This window comes from Callorhinchus milii, unplaced genomic scaffold, assembly GCF_018977255.1.
Source record: "Callorhinchus milii isolate IMCB2004 unplaced genomic scaffold, IMCB_Cmil_1.0 Scaffold1, whole genome shotgun sequence".
Lineage (NCBI taxonomy): Eukaryota > Metazoa > Chordata > Chondrichthyes > Chimaeriformes > Callorhinchidae > Callorhinchus > Callorhinchus milii.
The window spans coordinates 51,971,386-51,985,747 of NW_024704742.1; the positions used below are offsets into that span (position 1 = coordinate 51,971,386).

General features: G+C 37.8%; 1 protein-coding gene across 2 annotated transcripts in view; it reads right to left on the reverse strand.

The window, feature by feature from the left end:
- lnx1 (ligand of numb-protein X 1) overlaps positions 1 to 14,362 on the reverse strand; it is a 111,960-nt gene that overhangs the window by 17,844 nt on the left and 79,754 nt on the right. For both annotated transcript variants that reach the window (XM_007892744.2, XM_042341911.1), the window contains 6 exons: positions 10,376 to 10,644; positions 9,799 to 9,945; positions 8,665 to 8,867; positions 7,406 to 7,765; positions 3,397 to 3,540; positions 254 to 431 (listed from right to left, as the gene is read on the reverse strand). In XM_007892744.2, the coding sequence (XP_007890935.1) occupies positions 254 to 431; positions 3,397 to 3,540; positions 7,406 to 7,765; positions 8,665 to 8,867; positions 9,799 to 9,945; positions 10,376 to 10,644 (1,301 nt within the window). The remainder of the gene's footprint in view (positions 1 to 253; positions 432 to 3,396; positions 3,541 to 7,405; positions 7,766 to 8,664; positions 8,868 to 9,798; positions 9,946 to 10,375; positions 10,645 to 14,362) is intronic.

The following is a 14,362-nucleotide window of genomic DNA, read 5'->3' on the forward strand; positions in this document are numbered from 1 at the left end:
GGCCTACTTAATGCAGACAATTAATAAACAAAACCTCAAATACTGTAATCAAATATGTCATAAATAGACTGGAAAATGTATAGAATATAAGTAAATTATATGAAAATAGTGGATTGTACATTTGAGCCAACACTTTAAGCATTTTGTTATACACATCAGAAAAACTGCTACAGGAAAATTAAATTAATGCAAATAAGTGGCACAAACGTATATAGTGCTGGATATAAACAACTTGCAGTGAAATCTTGATTACCATTCTTTATTCTTCCATCTTTCCCCAGGCAGCCTTCAGGGTGTACATTTGTAACGTAGATCGGCAGATCCCAGCTCTTGCTTGACAGGCCGCCTGACACTGTCATTCCCAACGACTCTTGGGGCTCTTTACTAACACTGACGATCTTCTCGTGGCACGTGAAGGCATGATGGAAATTCTAGAGAAAACACACAATGCATTGTAATGTGCCATTTTGTAGTAGAATTGTACGTCTTTAACTCACTCATATGCTGATCTTAGTAAATTTATATGAATCGACTAATACTCCTGGATATCAACCTGACCTGTCAATGTTAACAATCATTGTTAGAATAAGGATGCAAAAGCTAAACAGAACCATCCAGGCTTCAAATCACATCAAAAATCATTAATACATTAAAGAATGAATAAAAAAATACTGGAACAGACAATATAGCAAAATTTCAATGAGGAGGTTATTTGTTAATCACACAGTAAACCTATAAGTGTGTTCCTTGCTAGCCGAACACATGGTGTATAGTGGGGAACGCATTATCCTAAAGCCTATGTTTTAAGTGGGGAACTTTAGTTTTGAGTTACTATTTAGAAAAACAGACCATTCCCCTTGAGGGGTATATTAGCCTTATATAGGAATGTTTCTACATGTGGAATTCCACCTGAATCGCAACCCTTACATTTAATATAGCACCTTTCAATAGTGTTGAAACTTTGAAAATTGCTTTATAAGATTTTGCTGTAAAGTTTAATGACTGTTTTTTGTGGGCACACGACTGCCACATCATTTCAAGTTCCTTCAAGACAAATATTATATTCATTGTTAGAATTACATTTACTACCTTTTTGAGATTGACCTATAATAACCCATAATAATATTTAAACCTTCGCTTCTGTCTGGCTAAAAACAACACAATTTTCTTTTCAGTTCATGTCATAAATACATATACATACAGCTATTGTTACATGGTTAAACTAAGCGGCTTATTTTAAGTCTCATTCTGCAGGTTCCTTAAGGCACAATGTAAGAACCAGTGAGGGAAAAGCAGATTAAACTTCATTGAAGAAACAACTATGGAACTGTAAATTCCCTCTCTGTAACCCACATTAAATTGGCTACATTGTTGGTACTGAGGAGAGGGAGCTTTACCCTGGATCTTGCTGTATTATATCTGTATTATTTCTGTAATATTTGATACTGGCAATGGGTACACAAAACAGAAACATGTCCCAACTCATTCCCAAACGTAAATAAGTCTCAAAGTGGGTTTGGACTCACAATCTCTGATTCACAGGCAAGTGAGTGTACTACCCATTGATCTAAGATACAGTACAATACAGTTTGCATTTATAATAGCACCGTTCACATCGGGAGGACTCCCCAAGGGCCTCCGACAGTCGCACCTTGGCATCCATGCTGGGATGACAGCCGATGAAGATGACAGTTATACTCGGAGAAGTTCTAAGTATTTTCAGTTCGTAGAGGTGGAAACTCCAATCCACTTCTCAACAACACAGACTGGCTAGGAGGGGTGGGGGGAGTCAATATTTTAGAAGCTATTTTCAAGTATTTTAGCAGTTCAACAAGAATACTGTAATGAACAGAATAAACTTAGCTGCAGGAGAATTTAATGGAATGAAAATTGGAACAAATTCATGTTATAAACATGCAGTTCAAAACTGAAGAATCGTTGATAAAATCCAGACCCAGAGCAGACAATGTTTATCTTGAAGTACATCAGAGTACACTCAGTAACTATCCATTGACATTTTTACATCACTTTCTAAGCCATTCTTCCGGCAACTTTAACCTCTCTAAGTAATTTTCTATGATAGATTTCAGGCTGAAGCAAGCTTCTTGCTCTCTGAGATAAATATTTGTAGATATTAGCCTAACAAGCACTTCATAACAGGAATTTTACATGAAGCTATCATTAGGCTGAGCCATATCCTGAATTTCTCAATGGACAGTCTTGGTTTGTTTGGAAAGTATGTAGCAAACACTGTATGTGTTTGCTCAGGAGCTGGAGCACACCATATGTCAAATATAGCAACCTTCTTCATTCACTTTGGATTTGCTAAATGTCTTACTTTCTTATCTTACATCTAATTGTGCAATAAATAATCAATAAATCAATAAATAAATTATCACTATAATTGGAGACCAGCAAGTATGCAAAAAGCACCTGAAGGTAGCTTAGCTTTCTCTCTTGAGGATCACATGGACACCTCTGCTCACATTAATTGTATAGGTGAGATGGGAATGCACAACATATGTAATAATAATTATAATAATCCTTGCATTGATAAAGCACCTTTCACATTGGGAGGACATTTCAAAATGTTTCACAGGATTGTTTGTAACATGTTTGTAATCATAACCATCAATCCAGATTCCACTGTTCCACACACAGTATATCATGGGAGTCAAGTTGGTGAACACTAGATTTGGGATTAGAAAATCCTGGGCTCAAATATTGGTGGGTTCAATTCCTAACAGGTTCACTCAGTTGCTCTTCATTTCAATGATGATAAGATGTGACTGTATTGATCTAAGGAGATTGGCAGAGTAGTCAAGTCAGACCCAGAGTCATAGACATGTATTCAATCCTGAAATCCAAAGTCCCAATGGCTGGGAACGCCCTGGCTGGACCATGTACTGCACCATTACTGAGCATATCTGAATACTCGCCCACTGAGCTGCCTTCTCTGTTGTAGTTTTGGAAGAAAAAAATCTATCAGAATAAATGATTGTTTCTACATTATTTTCTTATTCATTTTACAGAATGACAGTTATTATTAATAAACCTAACCGATATCAGTACCTGCAAATCACTGTTGTCAAATATCATCAAACTCACAAGGTGGAGAGGACAGAGAGAAACAGAACCTGTGAATACTATGAATATGGATATTTTTTCCTGATTTTCCCATAATAAAGTTAATGATTCAAGTCATAATTTTATTAAATCTGAAGGTTTTGAGAAGAAACTGAAAAGCATAATGAATAACTTAATATGTTTTCATAATTCTTTTTAACTTAATGATGCAGATCGAATACAATTCTGTTGCCAGTGTACTAGTTAGTAAGAAGCCACACTATCTTTCTGCAGAATGAATAATAACTGTGCGCTAGTCACAGTGCTTACCTTGTTATGTTTGTTCCTTTCATCGGGGCTTGTTGGGCTGCTGCTGCTGTTGCTGCTGCTGCTCCAGTTAGTCTCCTGCAGGATATCAGGGGACTGCTCTCTGGTCTTCCGCGACACAATAAAATGCACCCGGTCTTCGCTTGCCTAAATGATGAGATACAGATGCAAGTCAGCTGGGAAATTGGAAAACTAACAAGTCCTAGAACCAGGATCCTCATTCACTATTGTTCGATTAAAATATACAGAACACAGAATAATAAAAATCTTTACATTTGATATATTGATACTTTCACGTCAGGAAGACGTCACAAGGATATACTATAAATTGAAGTGACTGTATATTGTAGGCAAACACAGCAGACAATTTACCCAAAACAATATCCCGCATGAAATGAATGACCAATGTTATTTGGGGGATTGTTGTCCAGGACACCAGGAGAAACTCCTTTCTCAGTTTAATATCTCATCTGAGGAACTGTAACTTTTAACAATGCAGTACATAAACTACAAGATCTGATTAAAATTTATAATTTCCTCACAAAAATGATTTTTGAAGTGCTTCTTCTATTTCCCCTATTAATCCACTCTTACCCAGGAGATGACCCTTATTACTTAAACAAACAGATCACTACAGAGTAATATAAGAATAGTACAATAAAATTCAATTGAATGCTGTGTTTGAGAGCTATAAAGTATTGTGCATTAAAACTTCAGTCTACAGAATTTAATTATATATAAATGTCTGTAATATGATTTCACTCGCACTCCTGTTACTTAGGCAAAGACAGTAAAATTTAACAATAGCTTTTAAAAGATTTGTCTGAAGTCTGCAGTTTAACTCAGTATGCTGATCATGCAAAATGATCAAAAGCCCAAGTGACAAATGACACTGAACCAACAGATTAATTACAATGTCAGTGACATTTAAACAAAACACTGAATCGGTTCAATATCAAAACCTTGTTGGGAGATTTTTGGGTTGGCTCCAGTTTGGTTGCCTGGCAGGAAATGCTTTTATATTATTGTTTATTTCATTCTGGTGGGAAGTAGATCTAAAGAGTAGGTTTTAGCTTACAGCAATACACTTGACTAATTGATAAAATAAAACAACTTTAACAGGTGTTCCATTATTATACACAGCCTTTTGGTAGGCATCCAAAAACTGAAGGTTAATGGATTATACCTGGTGTGATTTGATGTGCAGTATTCAGTGTCTAGACTTCGTCATGAAACCCAATAGAACCTGTATTGATGTGGAGTATTTTAGCAAGTTATTTGCCAATATACAGGCTGCAAATAGCAGCAGCCAAAAATGTCAATAAAATAGCCAGTTTTATCCAGAGTGACAATTATAGTCACAATAAGAGGATGGGCAAGAATTATATTGTTTTCTAATTGCCTCATAATATATAAGTATGAAATCAGTTAGAAGCACCACAAGTTTCTAAATGGGTCTTAACAAGTCCATATTGTTTTAAATAGTTTATTAAATACAAACATGATAGATATGATTTACACTAGCCTTGATCCCTCATGATTCCATGGTGAAAACCTCCATAAGAGCAGAATGTGTTGGAAAAGGTATCAATTGGCTACCTAATTTTCTCTTGAATTTGGTGGCATAATTTGTCTCCACCAAGTCCCTGGGTGGCCTATTCCACATACTAACCACTCTATGTGAAGTAGTTAATTTAAAACATTCTATTCAAGTTGCAAAGTTTGTGACTATGTTCAAATATTAGGGTTTAGTAAATCTATACCTCTTGAGAATCTACTTCAAGAGATCTTAAGATCTTCCCTCACCCTTCTCTTCATCAGTATGAACATTCACTGCATCTGAGTACTACAACCAGAATTGTACACAAATCACAGTGCTGTGATCCTACAACCATTCTAACATTCAAGGCTATCAAAATTGAAACTGTGCATGTTAAAGAAATTTATAACAGAAAAGACAGAAATCATCATCAGGATGAGTAGACGTTATTCCTGGCTAAAGCAGATAATGAGAACACACTTATGGTAAAACAGATGTTTTATTTATTTGCTGACATTCCTGTTGATAAGTGGTTAGCAGCTAAATAGACTACATCCTATACACCAGTCTGATTCTGCACTTGGACACCAAGTTTTACTTGGCACAAATTGTATAACTTTGCTTCCTACCAAGGCTCAGCAATTATCCTTGACATTGACCAGATAACATGAGCATCCGTCCAAACGCAGATTCCAGTGGAGGACAAGACAGGCCAGATGGAACACTACAGCTGCCAAGCCACAAATCACACACATTGGATACCTGCATGGCCATTTATATCAGAAATAGGAATGTTAATACAACTGGTCAGAGCTTGAAATGAATGGCAACTAAACCAATTGAGCATTTACAAGCATAAACTCAAAAAAGCAGAAAATACAGCCAATGTGCAGCAAATAGGATGCTGGAGTATATATTGCTAAATCAGTTGAGTTTAAATCCCAGACGTCATTCTTACGCTGTACAGTGCTCTGGTCAGACCGCACCTAGAATATTGTATGCAATGTTGGTCACCACAAAATAAGGAGTTGTCCAGACTCTAGAGGCACAGCGGAGAGCAACAAGGATAATCCTTAGTGTTAGAGGAATGACTAGACAAGTTAGGGCTCTTCAGTATTGAGAGAAGACGACTCAGATGGGACCTCACAGAGGTGAATTAAATTTTAAACGGGATTGAAAAACTAAACCCAAATTATTATTTCAGGATGTATCATGACAGTTGAACACAAGAACATAGGTTTAGAGCTGTAAAGGGCAATTTCAGGACAGATAGCAAAATGTTTTTCTTTACCCAGCGGGTAATCAATAAGTGGAACAGGTTACTAGGAAAGGTGGTAGAGGCCAGGTCAGTAGAGTCATTTAAAAGTGGTATTCCAGACGGATTAAATCAGATGGGCCGAAAAGCCTTCTTCATCTAGAACAATCTTGAGATCTTATGATATGTCCAGTGTAGCAACTACAAATCTACAGTGATGGCAGGCTTTACTGGCAATTGATGAAAGCAAAATATAAATGTTAGTGATGCAAGGTTGACCATTCAGAAAAATATGGGCTTTCAACTTTAGGTTCTCTCACAAAAAACATAGTCGCTCCTGTATCCTGTGAAATGTTTTAGGACATCACCACATGTGAAATGTACTTTACCATGTGTAAGGATTATTATTGTTCTGAAACCTGAAATTTCTCATCCTCTTAGCCTTAAAATCATTTTTTATACCTTAGAGTCCTGTGAAATTTTGGAAAAAGTCTTAAATTCTGATCTAATTTCAGAACTATGAAAAATCAATGTCCAAATTAAGACTTAAATGAAGAATTTTCTAAAATTCTGCACTATCTTTCATTTTAAGGCAATGGTTTTAAAGCACTTCCGACTCATGCTCCTGAGCATAGATAAGAATGGAATTTCCCTTCATTTGTGAAATCCTGCATTTTGAATCATTTATCCTTCACAATTTATTAGTTTAATAAGGGTCACTCTTGCCCAATGTACTAGCTTTATGTCTTTGCCGAAGCACAATCTTCATAGATAATCTCTTTCAATTGAGTTGTTAGTTTCCTTTTTCACGCATGACTTTGGAGTGCTCTGCTAAATGGCTGCTAAACCCTTACAAAGGTTTTTTGAGCATAAAGCATATTGGTTAGAGCACTTGCCTCGCACGCGAGAAAACCCGGGTTCGATTCTTGGACAGGGCATAACCTTAGGCAAATTGCCTACTTTACACATCTCTGTTTACTTAGCAGTAAGTAGGGACACGGTTGTTTTTCAAAAAAAAATTGTAATTTGGTCACTCAGTCCACGACTGTCCATGGCACACGACTGTGTGCAAATGACTGGTGCATTTTGCCCTCAAAACATATAGTCAATTCACTTTACAGTATATTCTGTGAAGCGCTTTGAGGCGTCTTAACCACTTGATAAGGTGCTATATCAAATACAAGAATTATTATTCGTATTGAGTAAACAAAACTAACCTGTATGATCTGTGCTGCAGTTTCAGGAGACCCATGGCGGAGATCATGCCCATTGATGGCTAGTACCCTGTCATTCAGTTGCAGTTGGCCATCTTGGGCAGCCAGGCCACCTTGAAGCAAATTAAAGATAAAAACTCCCGACTCGTCAGCCTTGCGGACCAGTTTTATTCCAAGATGCTCATGAGAGCTCTTGTACAGGGTGATGTGGAAACTGTCATCTCTGGCGCAGTTAGCTTCACTGCTGCTTCTACACTTGTAGCGTTGTTCTCTCAGTACAGTCAACAGGAGGTTCTCGCACGGCTGTCTCAGCACTGCCAACGCATAGTTATGAGGCACATTCTTTATGTCAGTACCATTTACCTGGACACCAAAAAAAATTGCAAATGTAAATTTAAATCGTTAAAACACTTAAAGCAAAAGGAGCTAAAATCATAAAGCGTTTTACACTATTACAGAGAATGGCCAATCAGCCATCAAGTATGTATTGGTGTTTCTCTGACTTGAGTCATCTGAGATAGTCTGATCCCCTGGTCAGTCCTACATTCTGGATTATAGTTATTGGTCATTGGAAGTTTCAGGGTTGTAATATCACTAGAAAGAAAGTTATGAGACATTCAAGTTGGAGCACAGGAGATGGCAGCACTAAGAAGTAGAGCTGCACCCACGATTATGTTAATTGTATGTTCTTTACCTTGGCATTCAACGGGGAGAGCAGTGAAGAACTTCAGGATAAGAAGTTGATTACATATCCTGAGAGCAGTCAGATTCATTGGGTTCTCAACGGGTCTGAGGGCAGATCCCCTGCCTTCTCTCTGGGCGATAGTGCAGTCTCTCAGCTGGTAGCAATCGTGTCACAAGGGCAGCGATTCTACATTCAAGCTCCATGTTGGCACTTGAGCTCAGATTGTGTTAATAATAATCCTTGCATTTGATATAGCGCCTTATCACAACTTCGAGACATCTCAAAGCGCTTCACAGAATATACTGTGAAGTGAATTGACTGTATATTTTGTGGGTGAAACGCAACAGCCATTTGCGCACAGCAGTGTCCCCCAACAGTCATGGATTATTATTATTATTTTATTATGTTATAGGTGTCAATGTTATAGGTGCTATGTCAAATGAGGAAATATTATTAATAAAAGATGAACTGGAACAGCGTTGACGGTGTTTGATTGATTTCAAACAGGAACAAGCTTCAGTCAGCTGCTGAAACACAAACTGTTCATTTTTAGAAAGGGTTCAGCAATGTGCAGTACCTCCAGGATCATGTCCCCTGGCAACAATCTTCCATCCTTTGAAATGGCACCATCTCGATAAATGTCTTGTATAACAATATTCTCCACAGATGTTTCACATCCTCCCACAATGCTGATGCCGAGACACTCCTGTGCATCAGAACGATTGATCTTGATGGTTGTAACCTCACCATCTGGAATTAGGTGATGTAATCTGGGGCATGCTGGAATTATAAGAACAAACATGACTGAATGTCTGACTCTGTCTCTTGTGTTATCTGGTTTATTAGCTTGCACTTCAAAAATGCCCTAAAGCACATGTATTCAGGGTACAGTACATTACGTTTCAGTTGATCATCAACGTATCAGTTAACATTAACCTAAAACCCCATGGATCTTCCAGTGTGTGTGGTACTATTGCATAAATATTTTACACGCTCCTAAATGGATAACACTGGATCAAAGAATGACACGTTACGAGTTAGGCAGCCTGCAAAAATGCTCGTGCTTCCTAAATGTAAAATTGACAGTTAAAATCTCAGAGTTCCCGGTCACTGAAGCTTTCCTGGGAAGAAGTTTTACCAACCCATTGTGAATTGCTGGATGGAGAGTTATGTCTCTGGTTAAGACTCAAGTCTCATATCTCAGACACTCTTATGCTTTGAACTGTTAATTGCTTAGCAATGTGCTCTGCCACCTAATTAGCAATAGGTTGTTACATGGATTACTTCACTAAAGTGGGATACTGTTCCTTGTCTAGAGGAGAGCAAACTCATACTTCACTTCTCTGGAAGAATTCTTTCACAGAATATACTCCAAAGTGCAGTGACTGTGTATTTTGTGGAGAGAAATACAGCATTCAATTGAGCACAGCTAGGGAAACAGAGGCATGTGGAGTAAGGAAACTTGCCCAAGGTTTCACCCCACCCAGAAATCAAACCCAGGTTTTCTTGCTTGTACGGCGAGTGCTCTAACCAATTTGCTAAAGAACTCAAGTACCTGTAGAATCACTTGTTGGTAAAAAATGGGATTGGGGATGTGCAATATGTTCCCCTTTGTTTATTAGTAAACAGTCCTGAAGGACAATTTATCAGATACCAATAGCTCTTTTGCTTGATGTCATGGTTCAGAATGAGTATTCAGAAAGTAGCTAACCTTCTTCAGGAGGTGTGTCAGTCTGCACAATCTCCCCAGAGTTGCTACCAACCAGATTTCCGCTACTGGTTCTTCGAAGGTAACTGAAAGCTCGGTTCAATTTTTTGAAGGACCTGCTCCTCATTGGCTTGTGTTCTGAATGCCGGTCTGAGAGAAAATAGAAATGAATGTCACCTCTGTATAATCATCAGAGTATTTATTACTTCAAGTGATCATGAGATTACACAAAGTATGTTTTACAATGTACAATAGTGTGAAAAGAAAGAGAGGCCATTTTAGTTTAAAACTAGAATTGTAAATGCAAACACCCCATCGATAGTCCATGAATAAAACCCTGAATAAGTGCCAATTTTTTAATCAAACAATTATAAAATAGTAGTTATAGACATTCTGGGAGTGCTCAGGTGGACTTTAATAGTATTTTACAATACTGTTCATTCTTAAATAAAGTATTAGACACCGCGCCCAAATTTACTTCCCTTCACAAGATGGTGACTCATTATAGAAGACAGTTCAATGGCTGCTGTCTGCCATCATATTTCTTACAACGCAGCTCAAAATTATAAATGTCACTTACATATCTTGTTACTACTTTTGCTGTGAGCACTGGAACTGCTTTCTGATCGGTTGTCTTCTGCATCAAAGGCCGGGTTTACCAGACCAGCGTCATCTGTCATGAAGGCCACAGCTGCAGATGCTGACAGTTGTGAAGAAAGCACCGACATGGTCACATCACTGTCGTCTGCAGGAATCCTGGGAACTGAATCTCCATCACCTACTGAACAGCCTTCCTGACACTGTTTTTTCCGTTCCCCTAAAAGTCCATAGTTGGCTGCTCCTTTACATCTGCAACATAAAGCACAAATTTATAACTTAGCTGCGCTAGCATCAGTTTGCAAAACATTCTCCCCTCTGAGTCAGAAGGTTTTAGATTGAAGCCAGGACTTGAGTTAATTGCCTATGACACTTTAGTGTAATACTAGGGGAGCACTACAATGACAGAGATGCTGTGTTTCAGATGAAATGATCAACCAAGGTCTTATTTGTCTGTTTCAGGTACATATCAAAGAGCCCATGACATTATTCAAAGAGAGATAGGAGCTTCTTCCAGCGCCTGGACAACAATCCTCCAGATAAATTGGTCATTTACAAACTAATGGGAGCTTGCTGCCTTAATCTGCTGTCTCGTATGCCTAAAAAAGCAGTCACACACGACAGTAATTATGTGTGATGTGTTTTGACGTGATTAAGTATTAGAAAAATGGAAGATCTTTCATTGAAAAACTAACATTGAAGCAAAAGAGGCCTTATCCAAATTAAACACTGAATCAGCTCTACCAACAGCCATCAAACAACAATGAATCCCATATGTGAAGAGGAAACAACGGCGTAACAAAATAAGATACCCTGAGCAAGAAACAAACAAATACCAAACTAAAACAATACACCAGTGGCACTGCAGTATTAGTTTGGGGTTATAATGAAAAAAACTACAGGGTTATTATTACTGTGTACATTCTAGCACTGCACCCAAAACTAAGACATTCAGAATCTAGTAAAACTGTTGCAACCTTTAAAGAATATTTAGCAAACAATCACCAATGCAAACAGATAACACCTATTTTTTATTTCCTTTTTTTCTTACTTTTTTATGGTCCAATACAAAAGAGATAGTCAGTTTACTGACTGACTTCACTGCTAAACTCTTTCTTTCTCAATGCTGAATCAAATATGGAGCTGGGGTCCTGAATTCTAATTGTGCATCACAATAAATCTAGCATGTTTGGTTCACTTAGCAAATCATTCAATTTCATGTGCATTTCAATCAGCTACACTAAATGCAGAGGTACGGAGAGCAGTACCCAAGAAACGAGCAACACACATCGTCCCTACCAATGGAGGGAGCTTGAGACTGTTGCAGCAAATGAAGTGAACTACCAGTTTACTTGCCCAATGATTAGTATAGTCTTGTAACTCCTGTACTTCAAATACTGCTCATCCAGCAGCTTTATATAGCTGAGACCAGGTACACTTTTACACATATCCTGTGCATGTCTAATCAATCAATCTTTCAGATTGCTGTCTTAAGGCTTTGCTGACAAACACGTCATGGATACGCATTCTCTTTCCCCACGCTTCTCACCATGCCCCTATTGTTTATTTTGGAGGTGTAGAACATATTCCAGTCTCTGTAATGATAGTAGAATTATACTCAATCGCTTGCAAAATGTCCTCAACGACCTGCAGGCAACATGGGTTCTGTTCAAGAATGGCCATAATAATAATAATAATAATCTTGAGCTAATAGCACATAGGTGGAGAGAACAAATATCATGACTATGCAAGGTTCTCAAAGGGAATGGAGATCACTAGGGGTTAGCATTAAATGAGATAAATGGAACTGAAATCAGCATTTTTTAAAAAAACAAGCACTCTATTTTGAAATTAATTGAATTAGACATGAGTCCATCTGTGATAAGATCATGGTCAGGCTTTATTGACATGTCCAGACAGACTCCCATTGCCATAATAATAAATAATAATAATCCTTGCATTTGATATAATGCCTTATCACGTCGTTGAGACGTCTCACGGCCCTTAACAGAATATACTGTAAAGTGAATTGACTATATTTTGTGGGTGAAACTCGTCCAATTGCGCACAACAATTGTGGATTGAGTGAACAAATAATTTTTTTTCTTTGAAGGGACTATTACCCCAGAAAATGTTTCGGCAATCTACTAACAACCGTCTCACCTTTATAGGATTGTTAAAATAGAATGCTTATACAAACTAACAGCACCATTCTTTTTTAATATAAAACAATTTCTGGTCATCTTTTCGCAATAACAAATTGCTCTTATAGTCTCAATTGAAATGTTGCCATATGGCTTCAGCTCCTGTTAGCTATCTTGACCATTATGTTTCCACTCACACCAAGCAACCTCTGCCATAGCCACCCATAAGCCAGGAAGACAAATAATGAAGTTGTCAAATAAAAAAAATCTGTAATAATTATTTAGATATAAAGCACACTATTTTGCTTTAAAGAACTGGCCTAACTCCCAGATTAGTTTTATATTGAAATGTACTTTACAGTTTTTTCCCACCAGAAGGCTGGAGTGTGGTTTCACTGGTGCCAGCAAACCTCTGGTGCATTGCCCAAGGGGCCGTTCTTCATACAGTATGGGAACCCAGACAGTGAGTATCAGGAGGTGATTTAACCATGGGGGCACCTGACAGAGAATAATGGGACGGGAGAGAGAGGGAGGTAAAGAAAAACACCCCATAGACTTCACCATGATCTGGCTCTTGCCCAAATAACTGTGGGTCTGCCTTGAAATCTTGCTATAAAACCATTTTCTAAGTTGAGCTCTATTATTGCAGTCAATGAAAAATGTTTCCAAATGTGTGGTCCACAATAATAAAGTGGTCGCTATGCCAACTTCACTGAAATAACGAATACCAGTGCCTAAACTACACCTGAATAAACTACCCACGTCAGTCCACTTCTGATGCAGTGCTTATGTTGACCTCAACATGTATTCTTAACAAATGTGAAATTTGATTTGCTGTTATATAGACACATTTATATCGACAATTAAACTTTGTTTTTCTCATTTGTAAGTTGTAACTTGTGCACTTACTGAAAGAAATATTACATTTCAGAACAAATTATAGTTTGGTTACAATTAATGGTTGCACGCTAATTTTTCCAAGGGGTGGATTGGTAAGGTAAACAAAGGGATTATATAGTTCTATTGTAAAATCATAGACTAACACCAATTCCATGGTGGCCCTAAATATGGTTGTCAGACGTGTTAAAGGTCTTGACCTCTAGGTCAATCACATTATTAAAAACAGAAGGATTCTTATGAATGGTTATGCATCTGTCAGTCTTCTTTTGCTTGCTTCCCCTCCTCCTGCCCCAGGCTAAATCACATTACTGTTTAGTAACGTGAAAAAAATGCAAATGATATTACACAATTTGAATAGATACCACACACATTGACTGTGTGTGAGTGAACAACATGCTGAATTCGAAATACCTAGGCCCGTACATGGCTTGAAAAAATGTCAGATTGATCTTAAAGATCGCACTATTCAACAACAACGCCTTTATATAGTGCCCTTCATGCAAGATAGTGTCTTGGAGCACAGTATAGGGGTGAGGGGACAGTACAGAGTTGAGGTAGAACAAGGTGGGGGAGGTGACCATAGGTGTGATTAAAGAGCTTGGGTTCAGGTTAAAGATAAATAGAGAGAGCGAGGCAGAGGGATTGAGCCCTGGCGAACAAACTCCCAAGTAAAATTGGTCTTCCATTTCATGGGTATTTGTGGGACATTCCTGTATAGAAATTACCTTCCTTCTTTGCCTACAAAATACCCAATCACTCCATTTTACAATATAAATGTGAAGCAATATGAGTGGAAGTCTCTTCAGAGTTAAATTTACAGAAGTGCAAACAGTAGATTCGATCGAAATAGAATTTGACTCTTCAATCTCTTTAACAGATTTTTCCTAATTTCTGAATATCTCGAATACGCTGGTAACATACACTAT